Below are 27,431 nucleotides of genomic sequence, written 5' to 3' on the forward strand. Positions count from 1 at the left end.
CCCAAAGGCTTTTGGTGAATGGGTTTAGCCCAGTTCCTAATTTCAAACATTGGAAATTCCAGCTCAGAAACTGTCACAATTCAAATGCTTTGGCAAGGCAGCTGCTTGGAGAGGAAGCCAAAGCTCTGGATGTGCAATCAAACGTTGTAAAATATGAAAAGGAAGAACACCCTTGAAAAATAATTCTGCTATGAAATAGACTGTGTGTCTTAGCTGTGGGAAAACAGTGGATTTCCCCTCCTAAAGAAACAATCCAAAGTCTCTCACAGGTGATGCATGTGTAAATGCACCTCTCTCCTCATTTCTAGAAGTGGTCTCCCATTTTGGAGGCACAACCACTGTAGACAACCTATGACCTAATTTAACACATGGCTCAAAATCTGCTGGTGCAAAATAACTCTTGGGCATGGTGAGTTGTGGCAGTTAATCGTAGCTACGGTAGGTGGGGATCACCAGACACTCCCTTTGGCATAGTCCTTTGGGAAAGGAAAGGTCAAGACGATGAGACTTGAGAGCTATAGGATGGAGGCAGACAACAGATTCATGAGAAAATAAGCAAGACACCAAAAAGCGTGCAGGACAATTAAGGTGATCCAAACAAAACAAGCACATACCTTAGGTTAGTGGTTATCAGTAAATTTGCCACACCTCTCTTGCAAATATGCAAGTAAGCTCAGCATCTCTGAAAGCCTGACCTTGACTATCTGTCCACAATCTGCATGCTGCACAGACTGCACTGGTCTATCTGATACAGATAGGGCTCTGATCTCTCCAAAGTCTTTTGTCTCTCCAAACCGACTCTGTTGTGGCATTGTGGTGATGCAAGAGGAGGCAGGACAGCATAGTTGTGCAACAACAGGAATGGTTAAAAGAAAAACATGATGGATACCTGTGCTCAGGTGTGAAGTAGCCAGGTATCAGATCCAAAAATATGGGAAAGCTGGAGATAAAATGTCAACAAATCCCTGGTACTTGTTTTGACATGTCCTGAAGTGTACTCTTTTCAGATACAAAACTTTAAAACTTTAAGACTCCGGGATGAAAAAGTGTAGTTACAGCTAGAAACTTGGAGCAATACAGTTGAAACCAGTACCAAAAAAGTAATGTTGGACAGAAAGTCTTGTGATCTTGGTTTAACGCCCCAGGGTACCCAAACTTCTAAAGCAAATGACATATCAGCATAAAGCTGGGAAACTTGAACTGATCCCATGTTTGGTCGTTTTTGCAACAAAATATGTTGAGACTAGAAATAAGAGCCCAAACTATTTTCAGCTACTTTGTAAATCAGTACTGGTAAGTGAAAAGCTGACCTTAGCTAATTCTGTAAACACTGGTTGGACCACTGGTTTTGTAATACAGATTGATGGTAGGCAAGGCATGACACATGACAGCAAAGATTATGTTGAGACATAGCTTGCAGTAGTTATTATTTCTCTCTACGCATACCAAAGAAACCATACCGTTTTAGCCTCAGTACCGACTGCAGCAGCACAATGTCAATCACTAACTCCATGTGTCAAGCAAAGAACCAGTGAATCACAGCAATGATTTTCCAAGAATGACTGTGTTAAAAAATAATTATTACAGAAGCGTTAAAGAGCTAATCCAAACCTCAGGGAAGTCAATAGAAATATTTCCACTAATTTCAATGGATTTCGTGGGAGGCCTTACTTTTGCCAATCTACCTACCTAAGTATTTTTATGCTCCAGTTTTCTGAAGATGTAAAAAAATCTCTTTTTCACAGGCAAAGTAAACACCAGATGAATAGATTCTGTGCTCAGGCTGCCAAACTGGGAAAGCTTTGGTAATTCCATACCTCCTTCTCCCTGGCACATTTGGGTGATGCATTTGGAATATATTTGGAATATTTAAACAAGTGAAAACTTAAATTGTCCTGTTAACACTTTCACCTGATAATACGTTAATTGTTTTTATAAGGCACTTTAAGAGTAGTTGTCTCATTTATTGTAGTGCTCACAGCAATTAGAGTGCTACTTGTTTCTCATTTGCAATGAAAAAAAGCACCAAAAGGAATGTGCAGTAGGGTGTCTGTAACTTCTTTACTCCCAAAAAAGGCCAGAAGGGATTTGTAAAGGACTTTAATCTCAAATAGATTAAAGGTCCCGAATTCCTGAGACTGAAAGATAAGTCAAAGGAAAATAGATTCCAAAAGACAACACCCCCTCACCTCAGCCTCTCAGCCAGGCGGGAGACTCGGCTGCAGAGCCCTCAGCAGTTGCCTAAGAAACCCCTCAGAGATTTGGATGCCAAAAAAAATCTGCCCCACTCTGGCAGCAAGGTCTAACAGGTTTTCAGAGTCTACCTGCGCCTGCCTGGCCCCAGGGACTGCGGACGCCATGTAGGTGAGCTTAGCGGGTAGGAAAGTCCTTATCTGCTTTCCCTCCGATTGCTGCAGAGCTACAGAAAATGAACGCTGTTTCTTCAGAGATGGCTGAGGGCCGGCTGGCTTGTCCAGTGAGCCAGTGAATTGATTTTAGCCTTAGTGTTTTCATGAAAAGGCAAACTTTTGAGTTAGATCGCTTTCATCCAGCAGTGCAAAATCTTGTTTGAATTTTCCAAGAAAATTTACCTTTAATTCCCTCCATCACCACCCCTTGAGATCAAAGCCAAAACTTCAGAAACCCTCTTGCATCATTTCAGCATAGAGCACGAGATCCCTAAAATCCGGCTGCCCTGGGACCACCAGCTCTGCCTGGGGTCCAGGAGCATTTTTAGCCTAGGTACATTACTGCTTTCAAAGGGAAGGTCCACTCCTATCTACTGCTTCACCCTGCCGTCTCCCTTGGGAAATGGATTCAGCTGGAAAATAATTTTCCCTTTCCCAGATGAGTTTTCAGGTGGATCCCGTCCTCATCTGGCTCACCGTGGTGTCCCAAGAGCAGCAGTGGCAGGAGGAGGACCGGGGACCTCCCAGCACGGCAGGAGGAGGGCAGGGCCACCCCTTGGGCTCTGGGCTTGCAGCGGTTGTGAAACTCTGCTGTAAATGTTCAGGATGCCAAATTTGAGACCTCTTGATGGGATTCGAATTAACAGGCATGAAATGTTCCCTCTATAAATTGCACTTCTTTGTCTCTAAATTGGTGGATAAAACCATGTCACTTATGAAATATAGGCCTCTTCTCCTTATGTTAGCGAGGTTCGAGAAGGAGGAAACCAAGCAGGGGAAGGATCCAGAGGTCTCCGCAGCTGAAGGAGCCTACTGGGCTCAGCGGGATTGCCGGTTGAGCAAGAAGTGCAAGGTCAGTCGTTATATTTCTCTGAGGAAAGGGGGGACTATAATAAAGATTGCAATCATGTCATGTCAGGCCACAGTCTGCTAAGGGACGTGTTTCCTTCCTCATTGAGCTTGACAGCAAGAGTTACAGGGGCAGTGGCAGTAAATTTATAATGGCAAGAATTTGGGAATGCAAAGTTCTGTGATTGGTTTTAATTTGCTTCATCCTCTCAGCTACAAGATTTACATGCTGACATCAGGCAGTTAAAGCAGCAATTAAAGAAATATTTGAAGAAATAGTTAAAGAATATAAATTGGGAGTCCTATAAATGGAGTAGAGCAAATGTCCTGGGTTGTGTGATGGGATTTTTTTTTTTTTTAAAGAGTGATAAAACCAGTATTTGGAAAGCTTTTTTACATTGGATAGTTGCAGCTCTCCAACTCATCTAAAAGCTACTGCAGGTTTTTGGAGAAACCTAAGGAAAAACAAATGCACCCTTGATTTTGGTCTGTGAGATAAGCTTACTAGAAAAATAGTCTGTGGTTTTTCCATAACTCATTAACGCACGCCATCGCCAGGGACTGCCGCCATCCTGCCACTGCCAAAATCATGGTCTGTCCTTCAGCCACAGGCCCAGGACGCCCAGGCGTTCAGGCGGGTCTGGGCTCATCTGCTGAAGCCCTGTCCTGATGGTCTCGTCCCCGTCTGCCCTTTGCAGAAGGGGCTGCTCTGAGCCAAAGCAGCGCTCAGCAGAAGGGAACCTGCACCCAGATGTTTAGTGCTCGTGTACCCATTTTACAGCCAGGTAAAGGGAGGTGAAGGTGATAAGCTATTTCTCGCGTGGTAAATTCAGTGTGTGGCAAGGCAAAGTCCTGCCCCGTCCGTGGGTGGAAAGCAGGACTAATGCATTAATTTCAGATGAGATGAAAACCAGGCTCCGTAAATCCTGATCCCCAAACCCAGAGGTTAGAAACAGGGGAGTTCGAAATTCTTTAGTGCTCACTCCGCAAAGCGATCTGGGGTAAGGCTTTTTGCTTCGAAAGGTGGGGGGGAAAAGCCCTCTGGAGTTAATATTCTTCCTTTAGCCATCACTTCATTTGTTCAGCTTTCAGCATGAAGGTCGTGTTGCCAGCAAGACCACCTAGCCACAAACCCAGCAGGGAGCTTCCAAAATTCTTCTACACAGTGACTCCTTGTTATAAACTGAAAAGTGGTAATAGCAACAGTGCATATCACATCTGTGCCAGGCTTCGGGCCTGGGAAGGAGCACTCTCCCTACTGCTGAACACAACTTGGAAAGATCCTTTCAGTCCACACATGTATCAGCATTAGCCATTTCTTTGTCAACAAATCCCTTAATACGTACCCTTTCTATCATGTACAGATGTCCAAAAAATAATGGAATACTGTACTACAAGATTAAACACTTTAATGTCAGCATATGTGTTGCATGACTGAACAATGGTATCATTGTGCGTGTACAAACAGCGGGTTGAGGGAAGATGGGTTTAATTATCTCCAAAGCAGCAGCAAGTTCTTCCTGACTAAGTTGAACTTCAGCTAGCAAGGACTGCTCAGGGCAGAAATCGGTGTTTCTCTAACAAAACGCCTGGGCCCTTTCTGACGTTCCTCCAGCGTTAGGGTCAGTGTCGTACCCGCCTCAGGCAGGGCTTGGAGAGCGATGCGGAGCCACCTGCCTCCCCGGGAGCCGTGCTGCCACGGAACACGGTGGAGGGAGGAGAGGATGCTGCGAGTCACCACATCCTCTCGCCCCGCGTCTCACCCGGGAGACTTTTAAGTTAAAATTCCTTAGGATGGTAGGTGGCAAAGGGAAAACATAATCATCGGGAAGGAAAGGACAGAGAGAAGCGTGCGTGCCGCCTTCTGCGCTTGGAGACGTTCCCCTGCCGGGGTTTCATCACAGGCACTTTAAGGCAATGCTGGATGGTAAAACTATTTCTCCTTAAAGACCATCCATGAAATATCTGGGCAGGTTATGCACAGGTAATCCATTTTCTTTTCCGAGCGTGCCCTGATCGGTACCCGCTTACGCTGTGGTTTCTCCGCTGAAATCGGAGCCAGACTAGATGAAAGGTATCGTGAAAAATTTACACGTGGGACTGCTCTGTGAACACGAAACTCTCCTAATAGTAAACAGACCGACCGTGGTGCGAATCCTGATGCCGAGTTCGCAGAGTCTGTATGCGTATCTGGGGAAAGCAAAGTTAAATAAGCAGGGAAGAGTTGTGTTTCTTCAGAATACCTTATTCACAGCCTCAGCACGTGAAACGCGGCAGCACATAGCTGCAGTCCATCCGCAGCCGCTGTAACGCAGTTAGGATTGCTGCGGGATTTGGGGGGTGTGAGGGAATGGAGAAATGGGAGAGCGACAAGGGAAAGAAATAATTGGGAGTGAAGTTGCTCCTTTAGACTGACTCCCTCTATTTCTACCTTCATCTTCCAGGAATCCAATACAAGGAAATCTCCTGCAGGGCCTCCCTCATCAGCCTCTCAAACCTTGTTTCTCTTCCCCCCTTCACTGGGAAGGGGAGACCCAGGACAGTGCTGACCTGGGGATTTGCCCCCAGCAGCCTTCCCTTTCCCAGCACCTTGGGAGGGCATTTTTCCAGAGAGACAGAGAGGCAAGCTGGGGACTGCGGGGATGCTGCAAAAGGCGGCTCCTCCTATGTCCTCCCAGCTGGCCAGCGTTGTGGCCATCACAAACTATCTCAAGCTCTCGTGCGGTCACCGGGAGCATGGTTAACCGAGGCTGGTATTTGCCCTCAACAGCCTGTGCCAGCAGATTGGGACTGTTGCTTCTCTCTGTCTATCTGAAAGATGGGGATGCACCTGGACAGCAGCTCGGAGCCAGGGACTCCTGCAGCTCCCAAAGGCAACCTTAGCTCTTCTCTGCACCCTCCTCTAGAACAGTCAAACTGAGCAGTGAGCAAAGTGACAGGCAGCAGCTCATCATTACTGCTGCTTTTTCTTTGGCTGTACCGTATGCATAGCACGGAATAACGCAGCCTAAGAGCAGAGGTGCGCTGCTGTCTAATACATTCCCTAAACCCTAAATCCTCTGGATGCAGCTGTGGGAGGTATGTGAAGATGCAGGAGTACATTCTTCTTTTCCCTCTTTGAACAGAGATGACTGCTGCATTACACTGCTCGCTCTCTCTTTTTGTAATTTGGGAGACAGCAAGGCCACTTTCCTGGTGCTGTGAAATCAGAGAGTTGTATCTGGTAAGGCTAACCTCACGGGGAAGCTGTGCCAGCGTTAAGTGTGAGCTCCAAGTCACACGTTTTGCCAGCGCATCCGAGGGTCAAGGAGACAGCGGCAGCCTGGGGAGGAGCGGGAGGAATCACAGATGAGGGTCGGGATGGTGGAGACTGAGGCGGCAGCCACAGCGCAGAAAAGGGCAGTACCGGTCTAGAGGAGAAAGCAGGGTGATGGGTGTCTAAAGGGGAGGACGTTGCAGAGCACAAAGAGGGAGAAGAGTTAGTGACAATATGGTTCATTGAGAAAAACAATCCCCCAGTCCAGCCAGCAGACAAATGGGGCTCAAGGTGCTTCCTGCAACCTGCTCTGAGGCTGGAGGCCGCTCAAAAAATCACTGATGCAAAAACCAGCGGTCTGCCCTGTCTGCCTGTACACACAGCATTGAGCAAATGGAAACAAATCCCCAGGCCCAAGGAAGGAGAGACAAGTGGCTGAACAGATCTGGTCAGAAATAATGTGCGTTCAGCCAGGGAAGATAAGAGGCAGCATGAGAGACTACTACAGGGAAACCTAAAATGGGCTATTTGGCATGAAATGCAAATTTTGGAATATAAGGATCCAGGTCATTCTTGAAAGATACCAAGCACGAAACAGTTCTTCAGCTTGGACCACATTTCAGATCGGGGGAAGGCAAGAAAGTTTCCCTGGAATGTTTTTAGCCAGCTCTTAACCTAACCTCAGGTAAAGGCAGACAGCCCACTAGTGACTGGCAGCCTGGAAGGGTGCTCATCCGCGGAGGGCGAGGGCAGCAGCACTGCAAGCTTCCCTGCTCCTCGGAGGGTGTCTGCTCATACCCCGACGTCTGTTCAAGGGAAGGAAGCTGGGAGCCTGCAGCACAGGCACAGATCTGCCAGAAGGCATGGGCAGAGGACATGCAAAGAAAAACCAAATTGTGATATAGTAACTCTTCGATGCGATGATTTGATCGTGCGGACATGCAACAGCATCAAATTATGCTCTTGCATTCCAGTAACTACACTGGGGCAAACTAAGAAGGCTTCAAATGGATGTGATAAATTAGATACGGTTATTGATAATTGATAAATTAGATAATGAACAGCCTGAATCAGTAATCTTGGGAAGGTCACTGCCCAAGCGTCTCTGATGTGTTTATACAAACCAGACCAAAATGGCTAAACCACTAATGCCCTGGAGAGCGTGTCCACCCACGTGTGCAAGGCTGGCCTGCTCTGCCTTACACTGGGCCATGAGAGAGGATATTGCCTACTAACTTTGTTTCAGTTTTTTCCAAATCTTGCTTCCAGAGCATGAAGAACTTTATAAAAGTTGTGCTTGTAAACCAATGCTTTTCAAGCTTATATGCTGCTAATTATCTTCCACTACGTGATTTTTTCAAGTTGCCTTCTGTTCCTTATTACTATTGGTGTATTATTATATAGCATAAAGTTACTTAATACAGCAAAAGATTCAACAACATTTGTAAAACTGATATAGAAAGAAGGACTGGATTCTGGACTGGTACAGCTGGTTTAAGGTATTTTAGAAGTAAATGAAATCAAATGAGAATTTATAATCCTTCCTGAGGTCTGGATTCCATCAGACTAAACTCATTAGGCATTAAGGTGCAGGTGCAGCTAAATAAAGGATTGTTCTGCTTTCCTTAATACCATAGATTCACATCTTGAGTTCAAAATAAAAGTCTTTTAAAAGCAGATGTATATATTGTGCATCTACTGGCAACACTTGAAAGAGAAAGTTCAGCTGATGGAATCTTCAAATGCCTCATTTTTGTCAAAGGGATGTGCCCATTTCTGCACCGGCCATGCTAAGGGACACGAGTGGAGAAGTGACTGCACGTTGGCCTCTTAAGGCTTATTCCTTTCATTTGCATCAGACTTCCTTTCATCTACTGAACAGCTGCCCAAATAAATAACATAAATCTAATTAAGCTTTCTTTAATATTGTATTGCCACAACAATACCAGCATCCCCCCAAATATCCCAGAGTGTGGGTCTGCACCTGCACAGGCTCTCTGGGAGGAACACGGCGGGAGTCGCAGGCACGGGGAATCGAGCCTTTTTTGTGGTTTACTGTGATAAAAGGAAATAATTCAAGAACCAGTTTGCCAGGTTTGAAACCATATGACTTGCTGGATTTCTTAGCTGAAGTCCCAGATTCTGGTTTTGTTGAGAAAGTAGTTTGTGGAATATTACAAAATAACCAGTCGATATCAGACGTGCGGCCACCAGATAAGAATCTCAGCCTTTGATTGTAATCAGCAAAATTTTGACTTGGAATGTATACACTCCGAGCTGTGCCATAAGACCGCAGTCGGCTGGACCTTTTGAGCTTGTCTACGCTATAACAAACATCTGCACCTTTCTCGGTCGGGCAAGCGCTGGGAGATTAGGGGGCAAGAAACTGTTCGGGGGAAAGGTCCATCTGCCCTGGAGGGGAAATCCCTGCAAGAGCAGAGCTCGGCTTGCATCCTTCCTGTTACCTCTATTGCGTGTTTTTCAGGTGTTCTGTATGTGGGAGGTCCAGTGACATTAACACGGTTTATAAGCCAGGATTATTAGATAGAAATACGGTGTTTGGAGGGATGGGAGGAAACATTTTGGAAAATAATGATTAGAGACCTCAATTACAGCTTAAAAAGATACTCCAGAGTGCCCTTTCTCCTGAAAGTGGGAGTGTGTGACCTATTTCACATTTTTCTTTGAGATCATCATGTTTCCTCGGTGCTGCCAAGACGGCTGGGATCAGGTGGGGCACCGAGCACAGCCTGCTGGGTTTGGGACGCGGGAACTGCAGAGGAGGTCACTGCCCAGCAGCGATCCTCGCTGCCAACCGCCGCACAGCCACTCGCTGCCTTTTTGCCTCGTAGCTTATGCATACGATCTTCTTGCTTTCTAGGAATGTTTGCTGTGCAACACATTTATTTTTATGGGGAATCAGGCAGGGGACTGTTTATTCTTTTAATAATTTGGTATATGGGCCTGAGAATTATGAATATTAAAGCTCTCTAAGTTGATGCCATCCATATATATTTCTGTTGGTAGATGTAAAATGCTAGTGTGTCAGAGTGATGGCAAGTTTAAACTATTATTTCAGAAATGTCCTCAGGAAGACATATATATACACACATATATATGCATACATATATATAAACATCTATATATAGAGCACGCACGCGTCCCCTTTACACTTTAAATGTTGGTGGCCAACACCCCAGGCATCACAGCATCTGAAGGTTAGGAGAAGATTTATTTTCGGTTTAATTCCCACCCACGACTCCTACTATACAAGAGGAATTTTTTTTTGGTGCAAGATAAGCCCATCGGTGACATCAGCAGCACCTAGCCCTGCATACCACGCTGCGGATCGCAGGGCTGGATTCCTGACACTGAGCCTCTCACTAGGGTTGGGCCATCCAGGCCTCCTGAGTCAGCCCCTAACAACAGCATTTTCTGTTTTGTTTTGGGTTTTTTGTGTCTTCAAACACAATTTTGCAATTGCAGTTCTGGGGTAAAAGATCAGCTGTTGTAATACACCCTCGTGTCCTCGCGTCGGTTTGGTATGAATGAAGGGAACGCAGTTCACGTCCTGTTGCGTGCAACTATTAAAAATAGCACAGAAATGAGAGTATGGCGTTCACAAAAGTGTCTCTCAAGGAGCAGGAACACAGAGCATTCTCCTCCAGCTCGGTCTCTTGCCTACCAGTCACTACTCTCAGTTGCTGGACTACAACTGCCAATATGGGGAGGAAAGACTTGCAGCGTCTTAGACACACTGACTTGGGTTTTTCCCCTACTCCGTCATACTTTCAGTGAAACAGCTCTCACAGTTGTGGACTAATGAGCAAAATGACAGTTACTGTTTTCTAAAAAAATATTTGGGGTTTGCTTGAACGCGTTTCTGCATCATTCCAGATTCTTTCATGTACTTCTGTATTCCCTGTGTCAGGCTTTAATGTAGCGTAACGGTGAGATTTCTGTGGATATGGAGTCTAATATTCTTGTAATTTGATTATAATGCATGCCACTGAGTTGCAGGAACTGCTGTATTCAGAGGTCAAAGTTGTGTTCACACCAGTGAGGGAAGTTTTACACCACATGTCCGATTAGCTGCTCCTTTTCACCTGTCTCGGGAGACAAATGATTCATCACATAGTGCTGAAATATCTTCATCTTGTGATTTGGGCCAAGATTTAAAAGAATGGTTACTGAAAAGCTTCTTTTTGAGTTGAAGAGAAAGATCTGTGCTGAATGATTCTTTTTCAGCTCTTCTCTTCTGCAGTTTATTACAAGTATATTTGTGTAATTAGGGGGCCCAGTAGTAATGTTGTTAAAATACAAGTGGGCACATTTATTGTTTCCTCCAAAAGGAAACAACCAATCTCCAGCAGTTCTGGTTTTTCCCTGTCTCAACTGACCATTTACTGCTTTATGTAGCTAGCAGATTGTGAGGCTAAAGTTACTTCTTTTTTTTTTTTCTTTTTATTTCTTTTTTGTTAAAAAGGGGAAAAAAAAATCCCCTCCCTTCTCTTAACAAATGCTGGAGTTTTTACGGATATGGTCAGACAGGGGAACTTAAACTCAGCATGATGTTTACAGTGCCACACAAGCTTCGGGAAAAGTGATGTGCCGTACTCTTTATTAACATCTAAAAAGTCCCTGTGGGGTTATAATTACTGCACAGTAATAAACAAACAAAAGTAGGAAGATTAAAACGTTCAGAATATTTTGAGTGATAGAAGCAGTAAGTCTTAACCTTGAGAACCAGGGGAGGAGCAGCTTGCTAGCACTGAGCACGCGGGTAGAGCAGACAGGATTTAGGAATTGATTCCTGTTGGTGGTGAATGATTATCGGGTGTGGCATTACAGATACTTGGCTGATGTAAAGAAATTGTTGTTAAAATACTGATACGAAAGCATTTGAACAGTACTAAATTGTAAGCACCAGAATTCCGGATTTCTAAATTACGGTAATTTTTAATCTTCCATTTAAATGATAAACCTGAACTTGCTTTCCCTCGGGGTGCCAACGGACTCATTAAAGCCAATGGGTGTTTCAGGTACACGAGCAGTGAAATACTGCCAGCCCTGTTCCTAATCCTTACTCGGTAAGAAACTTGCCTCTCCATCGGAATTATAACTCCCAACTGCTGATGCTGTATTATTTTATGAGCATTTTTTAGTAGTTCTCCCAGGGTTCTTCTGGTCTCTTTTTAAAAGTTTTACTGCCACTGTGCTGTGGGAAGAACAATTGGCAAAATCAGAGGACCGAGGCAGCCCCACCGGTGCCGACGAAACGAGGTGGCTGAAGGCAGGATCTGGCCCAGTGGCTCTCGTACCGGAGCCAAAGCTCGACCTGATTTACGGCCCCCAAAACTTGGTACAGACGCTGTGCCAGCTCCTCAGATGGTGTCGACGGCGGTGACTTCACTGCTGGGGCGGCCTCGTGCCAGGTTGCTCCAGCTGAGGCCGCTGGCTGGTGCCACCAGCGGGCTCGCGCGGAGGTGTAATTCAGACCAGCGTCGCGCGCTGGGAGGCTGCAGCCTAACGAGAGGAAACTTTTTGCTCATTTGAAAGGCGGTTGTGCGCAACGGGCAAAACTTTAACAAGCGATGCGCCGCGAGATTATCGGCCTGATCAGCGCGGTAGCGTTCCCTCGTCATAAAGAGCCTAAGAAGGCACTTGCTCGTTTTAATTATTATTTAGAGGGAAGCGGTGCCTTCCCTCTCCCCCTCCCCTTTTGTTCTTTAAAAGGAAGGTAGCTTTTAAGAGCTTGCCATGAAGATCTAAGTTAAAGGATTTTCTCTACTACAAAGCCTGCATAGTTTCCCAGGCCAGGTGGACCCGATAGCACTGACTGCATGCTGAAAAATCGCATCCCCGCCCTTCAGGCACTTTAATTGTAAGCCTTTCCAGATACACTGGATAAACACTGTCAAAACGAACTGAAAGGGTTGTTGTTGTTGGTTTAGCCCTTAAATAATTATGAGTTTGTCTGTCTAATTACAACATAATCTTGTTTAAACTTGGAAGGCTATTTGCAGTATCTTTTAAATGAGGCGGAATCAGAAACAGTGAAAAACCGAAAATTTACAATTCTTCTACTTTAAGGCAAGGAGAAAAGAGGTTTTGCTCCTGTAAAATGTAAATCAACCTGACAACAAAAGAGTCTAACTTGGAAGCTACTGCGGCAAGATAAAGATGATGAAGAATAGCGTGGGACCTCCGAGATGCAACAGAAACTTAATACTCTACGGATGAAAATTTTCAAACAGTTTAGAAATAGTTTAAGGTAATTTACGGGAAGACTTGAATGACAAAGCACATTACTTGAAGTGCCTTTCCTTCACTAGGCACTTTCTAAATTCTTTCTCTTTCATTTCTTTACTCTCCGGAGACTTTTAAATCCAGTGAACCAAAACACCACTTTGTTTGTTGGTGTAGCGCGGGGCTGGCACGGATGGCAGCCATTGCACCTGTTCCAATAAAATGGGAAAACCGAGAGACAAACCATGGCGCTCGGTAAGATGAATCTACTGAAACATGAACAATTTGTATTTTGAATATCCTCCAGGAATAAGAGGAGAAATACATAAACAGTCCTTGTTTTCACCATCATCAGTTTAAAATAAATTTGTTTAAAGGGAGCTTCACATTTGTTTCATGTACAAAGACAGTACAAACCACTAAAGAAACTATGATTAGGCTTGACTTTCTTTAAGAAGGCAAATGATTTTATCTAGCTACTCCTATTCTTTTAAAGAAAAATTACCTGTGGGCAGTTTAATCAAAATCAGTTAATTCCCCTATTCCTTTGTTGTGGCAGCTTTTTTTACTTTTACATTTTCTCATGCTGAGTAATATCACATTCTTACAATCTAGTCCATAATGATCAGAACAACAACGTCAACAAAAGTCCTTCTGCTCATCTATTAATAAATAACTAAAATTATTAGGTGGGGGGAACTGTTCGGATAGTTAGCAACAAAATTCACTGCAAAATATTTTTTTTTCTAGGCACAAGGAATATGCTATGTAACATCTGAAAGATTATTAAACAATCTTAAATGAGAAGAAACATTAAGTAACAGCTACTCAAAGGATAAATTTCTTCAAACGTTTGCCTTGATCATCAGCGGTTGTGCTGTTCAACATCCCATATCTCTCTCTCTCTTTCTCTCACACATACACACACAAGCATTAAATACAAAATGTCATGAAAATTCCTAAGTATCATTTAATGTTGGCAGCCCTGCACTGTAAAGCCATTTATATAAACCTGTGGTTGGCAGCTCTCACTCTTCCATGGGAACAAATTAACATTGGCATTCCAAACACAGGAAAGTAAGGAAATTAGAAACACAGTTTATATTTGGCCAGTGCTTTGAAATACTGTACCATGCTACTGATGTCAATTAATGAAAAGCAGAATTTTGCGGAGAGGGTCTGGTTTTGAAACACATTAACACACGTTAAACATGTTTGCACAGGAACTGGATTGTAAGCATCTTGGTTCTAAAACAATAAAGCAATTACACTAAAACTTGTAGTCTCAAAGTTGCCATTAATTCAATCCACTCAATCTGGATCACTAAAGGATTTTCACTGACTTCAAGATGTAGACGACACAAATGTTTGAAAGAACAGGCAAGGCACAGTATTGTGGGGCTTGCACGTATGAGCTCGCACCCAAGATCCTCTTATGTTACCTCCTGTAAATCAGGTAAATTTATGTATAAATAATGGAATTGTAGAATGTATACCCAAATAAAGGGGGTCTCGGCAAACTTTGTAGTTTTCATTAACAAAATAAGGCTTTCAGAGAGATTTCAATTAGAATCGCTGCAAACTTTGCTACCTGCAACCTTTTTCGTAGCTAAGATGTTTACTGACAAAATCTGAAACACTTTGGGTTTTCGCATGCACACCAAAAAAATCTAGATGGCAGTTTATCTCCTGGCACAGCTCCACTGACTTCAGTGGAATTACTCCAGCACGGAATTTGGCCCCGCAGTCTTTACAACACACTGTTTATTTGTACTGTGATTCAGATATTTTGATACCAGGAATCTTTCATCACTGAAGTTTCTCCATATGAAATACGTCTTGTATTAAGAAATATCGGTTTCACATTTTTGTCAAACATTATTTGTTAAATTCTGTTTGTTGCAAAGATGGGAATTCAGCTGTAGTTCAACAACGTGGATTGGGCTAATAATGATAAGCGGTGACTAATGGGAGCTAGTTCGTGTTTTCATTATTTGCAGCAAAGGAAGCCTCCCTCAAAAACAATTTCAAGATTAGGAGAGAAAACTGTTTGAAGCTCTAGCAGAAACTACTGCATGCTCATTATTTCAACACAGGGGCATTTCTTTGGCCCAATTCTGTTCTCAGTTGTGCTAGTGTAAATCAAGAGGGAGTTTATGGGAATTACTTTGGACGTACAGTTGTATAAATGAGACCGTAGGGCCAGCTTCAGTAGAAATTTGACAATTTACACCAATGAAGACCTAGCCAAGAATTTTCTCTTGGGTTTCCATTTTCCAAACATATGCGTGTGCAGAACTTCATCCATGTGATTAGTCCTCGTGAGTAGTCCCATTTACTTCAAACAGTTGGAGAATGAAAATCTTCATCCTGAAACTAATTTAAACAGCTCCCTCATTTCTTTAGAAGTTCCTTCCCTTTAGCGAAGAAATATATACATATAATAGCATATTTTATTTATATGTATATATATAATATATATATATATATATAGTTAATTCACGTGAGTGTTTTGATACAGGCGCCAGAGGGAGGACTGTACCACTGGAAAGGGCTTAAAATATCGTGGTCTCTTAATGCTGTGTATCAACAGGTAGTCTCTTTATCTGGCATGCTATCAAAATTTGCTTACTTGTGTTCTTGCTCAGATGACTTCATCCCTCATTGCAACTTCTCACTGGTATTCATCGAGTTAGAACAATTTAGAGGCATAAAACTAAATGTGTTATCATTTTAACCACAAATTAACAGTTTCCATATAAATATTAGCATTTCCTCACTTGGTTCAAGGATAGAAGCCATAGTGGCACTAACAGTATATTTGATTTAAACTAATTAAAAACAGAGGCTCTTGCAATTTAATATATTGATTTTACCAGTGGGACTTAAATCTTTTATAATAAGTGTACACAGCTGCACCACTCACCCACCGCCACTTTTAAACCTAATCCCTGCATTCCTCCTGACAATAACATGACAGGATCCACACATCCCAGTATTAGCCTTAACCCCGGTGACACTGCCAGAATGTATTAAACTAAAACATCGCAGTGTCCTATTTAAAAGGAGCCTGTCAACAGCTCTGACTAGGCTTTAATAGTTATAATCTTTTTTTTAATTAATGTTTCCAACCACTTGTGTAACCTTCTCTCACACATCACTCCCCCCCTACCCAAAAATGCGTTTCAAGCTTATTTACAGACGAAAACGTAACGCCTGGTTTCATGCTGCCTGCCCAGAGGCCATTAAACCTCCTTTGCAAAAGGCGCGGCGGGGGATGCACACCCGCGCGCACAAGCAAAACCGACGGCAAGCGGAGCTGGGCTGGGAGCGGGTCCTGTACGCTTCGCTTGTGCCCAACGCCTGTTACAAGCATCGCAGGATCTGGCCATCGAGGCTTGTCTCCTTCCAGGCACTTTACAAGCCGTTGCGTTTTGGCTTTTAAACTACAGTTCCCGGAGGGGGCTTCACCTCCGCAGGACGGCCTGTGTGGGAACGGAGGACAGACCCTGCTTCTGGGATAAATCCGCCGCAGGAGCGTGCGAGCGGATGGGGACAATTTCCGTGTCCTTTTTCCTCGCATGAGGACATCTGTCCTCAGCTGCTCCGTTCTCTGCTACCACCGCACCCATACGGCGGAGGTAAATAGTGCCTGTTCTGTTCTGCCATTTTGCACCTGAAAATTAGAAAATGAATCCATTTCTCTCTAGAATAGGTCCGTACATTCAGAGAATACCTGCCAGTTACTTGCTGCACGGTCAGTGTACTTCATACCTTTCGTTTGCTGCAAGCTTTCTCCCTTAGCTAATATTATACCACCAAGTGTTGCATATATCCGTACTGTCCAAAAGAATTACAGGATGTACCTGTTCAGGCTTGGGAGCTTATAACAGCGCTAGGTGGAGGAGAAAAAAAAAAAAAGCCGAGGGCTTGGCCTAATGTATGGACAAACCATGTGATCATGACCAGGCATCCAGGGCTAACATTTAATCTGCTTTGTTTCAAGTGGGAAATATGTGAAGATCAAATAAGTTCAAATCCAGGTCAAATATCCTTGAAAATCTTTGATTTATATAAGCAGGAAAATGAGGTTTAAAAGAAGTGATTATGAAAGGGTTACTAAAAACACAGCTGTACGCGTACTCTTATATCTGAGGCTCTCCAAAGAAAAACTGTGTGACATCTATATTAACCTTTGGCTGTACACCAATGAAGGCCTGTAGTGAGCTGGAATGCAAGGCAGCCCCTTCCAAATTTTAACACAAGCCAGGTTACAGCTGCAAATGCCTGCAGCCCGTGCTCACTTTATAAAGTATTCCCCGAAGGAAATTTTTTAACTGTTATAGAATCTTTTTCTAATACCCTACAGTGTTAAAGCCTGTTATTAAAGGGCAAAGAGATGGTTCTCTATGCCAAACACTTGTCAACAAAAAGGATAGCCAGATGGTATGAAATAAAAGGAAACTTGGGGGCTCTTCAGCTTCTTGATTTACATTAACAAAAGCCACTTTCATGTGCTCCTTCCAAGAATGACTAATTCCCCCCCCCCCCTTATTTTTTGCCAGGATTAAACAATGTTGCTCATTTTATAATCAACCGCGAGACAAATTAGCAAATTGCATATCACTTGTGCCGACTCTCTTAAAAAATATTCTAAGCAAGTCTGTTTACCAAGGCAAGAATACCCGCATAAGGACAACTTGATTATTTTTAGAAGAGAGGGTCTAAGTAATCTAGAGGATGTTTACTCCTTAGTTGCTGTTTATAAATGTGAAATTAAACTTGTGCAAAAAATGCTTTGTGTTTTTTCAGTTCCTAAAATGGATCAGTTTGTAAACTGTACTTGGGCAGGATCTGAAATGAAATTCCAAATACTGAAATTATAGTAATAAATTTTATAAAATTAGCCAGTAATTAACTGGCTAACTTAGACCACTGTGGCTAAATTCTCTTTTAATTTACATGTAACTTCATTCTTGACACAAATCCATTCCCCATCCATCTTAGCACAGGTGTAAGCTAAGACAAAATGTAGCCTGTGAATTAACTGGTTGTAAATCTAAATCTAATTAATTGTCAAGATTTTACAGTAACATTACATGCTTAGTTCAGAGCTCCCTGCAACATAACCCTGAAATGGAGCACCTGTATTCTGGTTCCTCCCTACCAATACCCAGTATAAATTCTCTGGAATAAATATACACAGTATCTCCATAGAAATCAATGTGTGGGGGTTTTGCCGTTGTTTTTTTTACTATGTAGCCCAGCAAATCTTGCAATGTAAATATTTTTTTTTTAATATTTTTTCCTCTAAAGTTGTATGACTAGATAGATGAATAAGAAGAATAAAGCAAGAAAGTGTATTTGTAGATTAGCATTTGGAAGCCTGGAATAGCATGTTTTATTTATTGAAATTTAAAAGTATTATTTCTTTACTCACTTTTACTTCCTCCATTCTAAGATGAGACTTTATTACGCTGTGACACTTCCTCATTGTGATGGTTCTAGTATAGTAATAAAAGCCTACCTGTGAAATGCAATGCTCACAGAGTATCTCTTACAAAACTAGGACACAGTTTACTACAGTCTGCATTTAGCAATTCAGCTCTGCTTTAAAAGGGATCATTGTCGAAAGTCTCCAAAAAAATATCAGTTCTACAACAGATCTTCTAATTTTCCCTGAATGTCACGGAAAACTGTACATATCAAAGCAGGTGTTGTATTTGACTATATACGGGAGTGAGTGGCTGGTCTAATTCATTAAAACGTCCATAAACAAGCCTGTCTTTGTCCTATAAAGATGAAAGACCGATGACTATAATGGGATGAAAGGTGTGCACAGTGATGAAGAAAGCTATTATAGATCTATGTCCTTTTTAAACTTGTCCTGGCATGCACTGTCGACAAAGGAACAAAACAGTACAGATAAACCTCCGAAATACGCCTTGCTGGTAATAATTCCACCTGTCCCTCTTAAAACTATTGGATTTTGCCTGCGCTCTTACTCCTCGCTAACCATGCTGTTATAGAATCTGCAAAGGAGGTTTATTTAATTAAATAAAATTATAATGAAGTATTTTGCATAAAGAACACTTTTAGATTTCTAAGCAGACTACAAAGCCCAGCAGGTCGAAATGAATGAATATATCCACTGTAGTCATCACACCGCATTGGGACGTCGATTACTGATTACGTAGTTTATACAGGTATAACCTGCTCTATAAAAAGTTCTCACATTAAAACAGACATATGCAAAATGCAGTTTTTATTTCACAATTTATGGATCGATTCCACTCCTTTGTATTCAAAATAATCGGGGATCTGAACATGAATTCCTTTCATGTAAAACTTCCATGGGCTGCGAAGGTGACTCTTCCTTACATAGGAAACATAGGACGGGAGCGCTGCAGTTTCACTGATGAAAGTTATGCAGTAAATAACTACGCCCGAGGAGCAGAGCTGCTTCCCCAGAGCTAAACTCCCTTCCATTAGGTACTTACATGTTTCATAAAGGTTCTCTCTTCTCTACCGAAATGGAAACAGAAGTGTGAATTTCGCTATCGTTATTTCAACATCCTTTGTCTTCTGTTCGGGACTCTCCCTGCGCTCTGGTTGTACATGGTGTAGGACCCAAGAACCACAGAGAACAACGTTAGCAAGATCACTCTTATCTCTAAAGTCAAATATTTGACCGCCATTGGTACTTTTGGCCGCTCAAATATTTGATTTTAAATGTATCATTGCTGATCGGCTTAAGTATCTAGCAGCGATTAGACAAACACTGTAATTCCAAATGGAAAGCACCAGCGCTCTCAAAGAGCGCAGCCCCCAGGCCAGATGTAATTCAGAGCTTCCCACTGTGCAGCTTACGGGAGTCAATAAGGAGGTGCAGCTCATGCAAACTAGAGATCTCCCACAGCGTCCCGTGTCTCCCTATCATGCAAGAATTGTGCCGGGATGGCTACCGTGTCTGATAATTATTAACGTGTGCCACAGAGCCTTTCCAGCTACTGATCTTTTTCAGTTAGTTAAAGTGCTGGGATTAGAGCGGTGGTGATTTAGGTGGTGATTTAATCTTTGTTGCCCCTGAAGCTCCGGACAGTGGAAGTGTCCAGAACAGTGACATCCATAAAGGTGTTAATGGATTTACTGGCGATGGGGCTGTCTGTAATCCCGAGCGGGTTACATGCCAGAGGTGGGCTCCTCTTGCTCTTTGCGTGTCCCTTTGTTTGGGACAAAGTTTGAGTTGATCTTGTTTTGGAAATACTAGTCAGATTCTGTCTTGAACTTGCAGGCACCCAATCTGTACGTGTGGTGGTTTCAGAGCCGCACGTGATGAGGTCTAAAAATGGATAGAGTGAACCAGGTCTATAATTATATATTTAAAATAGAATGCTCATCCTGACAATGTTTTACTCAAATCTGGCCAAGTCAGTCCACACGGGTGTGCAATCTACAGCAAGCAAATAGAAATCAGATTGGGCCGTGGCATCCAATTAGAGAGGCCTAGCGAGCCGCATACAAAGCATGCCAACTTTCGTATAATTTGCATAAACCCATCCACATGTGCTTGTGAAAAGAGGCGAGTTAGCTGCATAAACAGGGGTCAACAGAAAAAGCTGCAGGAGTAAATAAGGATTTACTGTGGAATCCCTCGCAAGCCATTAGGAAAACATGTGCGGGCAGCTCGGCCCCTTCGGCCGAGGGAGCGCGGCATGGGGATGCCGCAGGGAACTATCCGTCTGGGCAGCCCTGGTGGCTCCGCACCAGGCACGAGTGCTGGCCCGGCGCTGGGAGCCGTGCCGGGACCCGTGGTCCTGCCTGGGTTTCGCGTCTTCCTTGGCGGTGCGGGACGCGCAACAGACCTGCTAATCGTCCTGTTCAACTCCTACCTGCCCATCCAATTTCTGAGGTGCGGCAAGTAACTATCAAAGGGAGAAGACGACAAAGAACTTAGTGTGTCGGTGTGCGGGGTGGAGCGTGGCGAGAGCTTGTGGCTGTCCAAATGCTGCGGTGGAAAGTCAGAGCCCTCCCCGCGTCGCTGCCATTTAATTACCGCCTCGCAAAGCAGCCGCTTTGCCAAGGGCCGCTACCTGCCCTTCCTTGCCCAAGTGGGCTGCCACCCGCCTGACCCGCTGCGGAAACAGCTCCCTGCCGGGGCCACCTGCGCCGCCAGCCCCTGCCCTCCCGCTGGTGGCCGGGGCCCCGCTCCAGCCTCCCCGCGGCACGGTCCCCCGCCCGGCCACCCCGGGGCCAGCCCCGCGGCCTCGCCGAGGGCAGGCACTCACCCAAGTTGACGAAGCTCATGACCATGTCGGCCTCGGTGAGGAAGTTGCTGTCCTGCAGGCTGGCCAGGGGCGGCCCCTGGGTGCTGAAGATGGGCTTGTAGGGGTAGGAGAAGCCCTCGCCCTCCTCAGCGGCGGCCCCCGCCGCCCCCTCCTCCACGGACATGGCATTGTAGAGGTCCAGCATGAACATGGGGGCCGAGTTGTGCTTGCCGTGGAGGTGGGGCCGCGGGCGGTGCGGCAGGCCGAGGATGGAGAGGATCTCCCGCTGCATCTCGCGGCGCTCGGGGCCGCGCAGCCGCCGGTGGATGAAGCTGGAGTGCACCTCGTTGTCCACCGTGAAGTCGGCGAGGACGCAGCGCAGCCAGAGGGCGGGGGCGGCGGCGCCCAGCACCAGGAGCCAGGAGGCGGGCTGCCCGCGCCCCGCCGCCGGCATCGCGGCGCGGCGGCGGCGGCGGCTGCGGCTGCGGAGGGGCGGCGCGGGGGGCGCGGGGCTGCCCCGCCGCGGGACGCGCCCCACCGGCATGCGCGGCGCGGAGCGGCGCGGAGGGACGGCGCGGCCCCGCGCTCACTGCGGCGGCCGGCGGCCCCCGCGGAGGCGCCGCAGCCCGCTCATGGCCCGCCGGCGGCGGCGGGGGCTGCTAGCGGCCCCGGCCCATGGACGGAGCGGCGGCGGCGGCGGCCCGAGGCGCTTCCCCCGGCGAAGCGGCGGCGGCGGCGGCGGCGGGAGCGGGAGCGGGAGCGGCGCGCTCTGCCCGCGTCCCGCACGCCGCGGCGGAGCCGTGTGTGCAGTGCTGCTCGGCGGAGAGGCAGCGGGAGGTTGTCTCTGGTGGGAGGAGCAGGCTGGAAAACCCAGGCGCTCTCGCTCGCCCGCTCCAAACCGCCTGGGAGAGAAAATCCGTGTAACTGCCTAGAGGAGGAACATCTGATCAGGTTGCTTTTCAGGATGTTTGCGGAGGCTGCTGGCTTGGGGGAGAGGGTGAGCCGGTCCCAAGTGCCTAAATTAACGTGAACGTAATTACGGAGAAGACACCCCAGGAGGGAGGGTGGTTTATGGATAAGGAAGGGGCCCAGACTCCCAGAGAGCTTATAGATGCGAGCATATATCGTCTGTCTGCACAAACATGCGTACACGGGCGTGCTTTTTTCTTCCCTTCCACTCTTTTTTTTTTTGAAGAAGTACAGATGGCGAGAGACTGTCCAGCACAAAACCAACAGCACTAAATTATTTAAAATGTGATGATTATACATTCGCGCACGTAGGCATGTATGTCTGTGTGCATCGAGCCCCGGGTCACTTTTTCCAGCTGGCAGCGGGGAGAGTTAATGGAGAAGCATTAGAAATCCGAGGGGGGTTATCGTACAAGAGGGGTAAAACCAGCGACGTTTACTTGGATTGGAACCGTCGACCTGTGCACGCGGGTGGTTTATGCCCTTACTGGATCCTGCTCTCTCGCCTTCCCCTTTCCTTCTGCGCTCTGGTACACGCCTTTGTGGAATACTGTCTTGAGACGGATTGTCAACTTTTTGAAGCAGTGACTTTTTTTTTTTAAACTCAGTGGGTAAAACATCTACAGTAATGGAGCCCCAGTCCTGAGTAGTCCAGTCCTGAGTAGTCCAGTAGATGTCTACTGCAACAGTAAATAACAAGAATAATAATAATCTCAGATAAGAAGTGTAGACTACTGCTTCCCAAATCTTACTTGGAAAGCAAGGGGAAGGCAGGATGGAAGGGTTTATCTGGGTCACTGAATCCCGCCCAAGGCAATTTCAGAAACCATATATATATACACACTAAGTTTATGCTGACATTAAGATTCGTTCCTTAGGCAAAGGAGGAAGAAGAGGGGCAGGGGATAAAGGAGGTCAGTGTTGGTTTTTTGATAGATTGTGCATCTGATGTTTTCAGATGAGCAATATCCAGTAGTATCCAGCACCAGATCCTGCATCTGTTCTGGAAACTAATATTCGGCACTTCTTTTAGCTCTTTATGTTTAAAATCCTTGTGTGAATGGCAGGTAACCAGTCAAAAAAGCTGCATGGGAAACACGTTGAGTGATTTAGTGTGTTTGTATGCATGCATGTGCACCTCTTAATAACAGGGAAACTGAGGCATGACATCGAAATGACTCACAGAGCTCTTGAAATAGTGGTGGAACCAGCATTAAACTCCTAGCTCAGTCCTAACTCATGTTTAGGAATGGCTCAAGTTCTGGGAGGATGGTGGGGGGAGAGAGGTTGCAAAGCCACATCCACTTTAGGTAACATGAGAGCACTTGCTAAACTCAGTGGTGCTAACGGGGGTGCTCGAACACCACCCCTGTAGCTGCCTTCCCATTGCTCCCCACTAATGAAAACACCAGTACCTAAGCAGTTGCATTTTGGATGCCCAGCTGAGATCAAACTCTCTAGCAGCTTTTGTACTTCCTGAGGAGCAGCACTAACCTGCTCTTAACCAGGCAGGTATTTGCCTAAATTTCTCTCTTGCCGAGGGTGTGGTTTCTAGATCAATTTAAGCTGATCTAAAGCCAGGTTCCTCCTGAGAAAGATGGGGTTTTTTCATCCCACCCCAGCTGGGACCTTTGGCCGTGCAACCCCACCCCTCTCCAATACCAGTACTAACGCTTATATCCACACGCAGGTCAGGAAGCTGATTCTGTTTTTAAAAGTAATCTTTTTTTAACCATTTATGTGTTTGGTTTTGCTGAATTAATTTTCTGCTGGATCAGCTCCTTGTTCTGACTGACTACATATTGTGCTGGAAGTAGGGAGGCCACAGGAATGCACAGCTGGGGGCAAGGAGAGGGTGTCTGGGCTGGGCTGCCTTAGGTTGGCTTAAACTGGTGGTGGAAGGGCAGACAGATGATTCGGTATCCCTCCGCTCTCCCTTTCAGCTGCAGATAACTTGATTTCACTTTCTTTTTTGTTCCTTGTAGGCAGTTTGTTTTTCCTGAGTTTTGAGTGTTGGCCTTTCTTCAGGCAGGACCAGGGCGAGGAGACTTGCCTTTGTCATGGACAATGAGATTAAAAAATCGGTAAGGATGGACCGGTGGACTGGAGAGCAGGTGTCTCTGCCGCCTGAATTACTTACACCTGAATTGCTTGTAGCTCACATTTTAAAACTGACTACATTTCAGGTCAGTGTCGTGCTTTGGAATGACATCACTCTTTGAGAGAAAGAAAAGAAAAAGATAATTTGGGAGGTTTGGATCCTGACTCGTTAACACCTTAGGTAACCACTGTTGAAGCTGTATGTGCCATTGAAGAAACGGCAGAGGAAGGAAAGTAAACCTTGAAACCTCTTGATTTGACAAATTTCCTGAAAAAGTGATGTTTGAATCTATTTCCTTCTTATTTTGTCTGTTTAAGTGGTCTGGGTTTGGCCAAGTTTAGATACATCCTGATTTAATGCAGGATATGTTCTTTAAAGAGAGGTCAATGCTGCAACTGTATCCTATGCTTTCATAGCAAGAGTTGTGAGAGTTTAATCTTTTATAGCAGTATTTTCTACGATCCTATTGCACCAGGTACAGCATTAAATAAATGCATGATAATTTGCAATGGGGGTACTGCTCGCACGTCTTCTTAAAACAGCATAACAAAACCACTCTAGGAGTGTGCGATGAGAAAGGGAACCTGTTAAAGAATAATTTTTTTGAATGTGAGGTCCTCAGCTCTTGACTTCAGCTTGCTTTGGGACACAACAAAGAGCAGCGTTTATTCTGCTGCATGCAATAAAGGATGATGCAGCTCAAACTGCAACGGTCCAGTCTTCAGATCCCAGCTTGAATTTCAAATACCTTTCAAACAGAAAAGGTACAAACTGGATTGCCTTTCTCATGGACAATGTCTTTCTCTTCCCTCCTTTCTTTCCTGCTGCGTAAACCTCATCCTGCTTCCTGTAGGATCAGTTCCATGCAGGTTGCTGAAATATTGGCACCCTCATGTCATTGTCTTTTTCCTCCTCCTTCCTGGATCAATTAAGAAACCAGTTTTTCCTCTTACTCTTCTCTGCTTCTCTTGTCTGTCCTCCTCTTCTTGAGAAGGAAAACTAAATGCTTATGATGAAGTAATCCCTGTTTGTTGGCACTTGCTCCTTCAGATAATTTCTATAAAAACAAACTCCCAATGTTTCTGAGGTTCTGCGCAAGCCACATTACCGATTGAGTAACTTTTGGATCTCTTTGAGCTTTGCGTGTATGCTCTTATCTGATTTTTGTACCAACTACTGCCATTGGTTTTGTTTGTGTGGAAGTCAGTATAGTTGGAAGCATGCTCTTAGGAGATAAAGGGTATGATTTTAAAACATGAAATGGATAAAAATGTGCAGGTTTGTGCTTGATGAATTTGTATGTGCTGCTGTCATCATCATGGACCCGTATCAGGCACATGCCAGCGGCAGAATTTGGCAATTTGCATTCAGTTTTACCAAATGGGCAGTAAAAAGTGTGGGTTCTGCTCACAAACTCCGTTCATGACTTTTTAAAAATCAGACCCAAAGCATTTTTTCCTCTTTTCTGCTGAATCAATTTCAAGCTCCTTGCCTTCCTACTTTGATGTCCTCTTTTTAACTTTAACCATGTTTCTTTTCCATTCTGTTTTGCATCTTCTCTCATTTGTCTTGAACAAAGTGCAAGTCCTAAATTATAGCAAACTTTTTTCTTCTTCCAAATATTCCCACTAAAATAGCATGTGTTTGGGGAATTTTGAGCTGTTCCTCTGGGCCCTGTGCATGCAAAACACTTACATAACAAAAATAATAGCATTACTATTTGTATAAGACTTCATAATTAGCTTGCATATTTACTTACGCTATATTGGATCATTCTTATCAAAAGTTTCTATTCATCTCTTCAGCATCATTACTGAGAACATATTCACCAACATGAAAGTAATCGCATTATGGGTAAGCCATTATATTAGCTCTAATCCAGGAATTTGAAGAGATCTGGGTTGAACTGTGCTGGGTTGGAATATACTGGTTATGTTATGAAAATCAAGTATTGGTTCTCATTGCTACTGACCAGAGGAGAGACAGCAATGAAATCTGTGTTTTGGGGTATGAAAGGGCATTATTACTTCTGGAGATGCTAGTCATAACCAAAACAGAAGATGATCTTTGGATTTATGCAATGGGACCGTGGTGCTGAATCTAATGTTCGTCAACTGAGTAAGGTGGACAAAGTTCAGCCCTTCACAGTTCAGCACTTCAAAGGTCTTCACTTTATAAAACTTGATCTCCATGGGGATTCTTTTGTTGTTATTTACTCCAGAGAACATTAGAAATGAGTTCTTATCATTGAAACATTTGTAGTATTACATTTATCATACATCTAGATACAGCTTGAACATAGACCTACGTTATATTTTATATATATGTTTGTATGTAATTGTTTGTATATTGGTATGAGCACGTGTATGTGTGCATACACCAGTATACTTCAATAATGTCTTTAAACTTTATGTAAGTAATATATTTCTGTAGCAGCACAGATACATACATATGAATATTGTTTAACGCAGGACCGCTTTTAGGTCCATATATTGCCAAAGCAGCCCAAACAAAACTGAATTTAATTTTGTACTATTAAATTATTCTGTGCACACTGAAGCTTTTGGCATAAACCCAGGCATTTCCTTCACTGCTAACATTGTAATCTGAAATCTTAGGCTTATATTTGTGAAAAACTATGCTGAGAACGCACTCATATGTCACTGTTAGGAGTGGACTTAAGCCATGCTGCAGCACCTTGGAAATGTGCCTCTGAAAGTCTGCTTAGCTGTAACGTTTTCTTATAATAAATGGCAATCTCTGCTTCTACAGTCCATCCTCAGACATTCAGGATTCTTCTTATTAACATATATTTATGTCTTCTGGAGTATTTTTTTAGTTTTCTGCTGTTCGTATTCACTAAAGGTAGAGATGGTTGGTATTTTTACACTCAGCTATGTACAAAAAGCATATAAAACCTATTCATTGTTTTCAAAGGGAACAACAATAACTGATTCTGACCTGTAAAATGCAATGGGACAAATTTGGATGGCTTTACTTTTTCTCTCCAGGCAGGTGCAGAGTGATACCTCAAAAGAACCATTATTTTGTGCCTTTATTCCAATGTGTACATAAATGCTTGCATAACCCTTGCACAGCTGCTGTACAAACTACTCATGCCACAAGTATTAGTAATCCTAACAGGGGAGGTTGCATGGAAAATTGGGGTGTGTATGCTAAACCATATGTACCATGCCCCTGAATCATAAAACTTCTGTTGCTGGAGCAGAGAGATCTTTGGAGACTGTGGGGTTTACAGGTCTGTAGGAAGCAGGATTATATACAACAGCTGCACCCCACAGTTTCTCTCCTGTTGAGGCTTATCTCGTGCA

General features: G+C 44.4%; 1 protein-coding gene across 1 annotated transcript in view; it reads right to left on the reverse strand.

Annotated features, from left to right (window-relative positions):
- The window catches only part of BMP7 (bone morphogenetic protein 7), a 48,088-nt gene extending 26,515 nt beyond the window's left edge, over nucleotides 1-21,573 (reverse strand). Inside the window, exon 1 of the mRNA XM_075517379.1 lies at nucleotides 21,051-21,573. Coding sequence (XP_075373494.1) covers nucleotides 21,051-21,573 — 523 coding nt within the window. The remainder of the gene's footprint in view (nucleotides 1-21,050) is intronic.
- Nucleotides 21,574-27,431: the final 5,858 nt, after the last annotated feature.

The sequence above is a fragment of the Mycteria americana genome, chromosome 14, assembly GCF_035582795.1.
Source record: "Mycteria americana isolate JAX WOST 10 ecotype Jacksonville Zoo and Gardens chromosome 14, USCA_MyAme_1.0, whole genome shotgun sequence".
In the NCBI taxonomy this organism is placed as follows: domain Eukaryota; kingdom Metazoa; phylum Chordata; class Aves; order Ciconiiformes; family Ciconiidae; genus Mycteria; species Mycteria americana.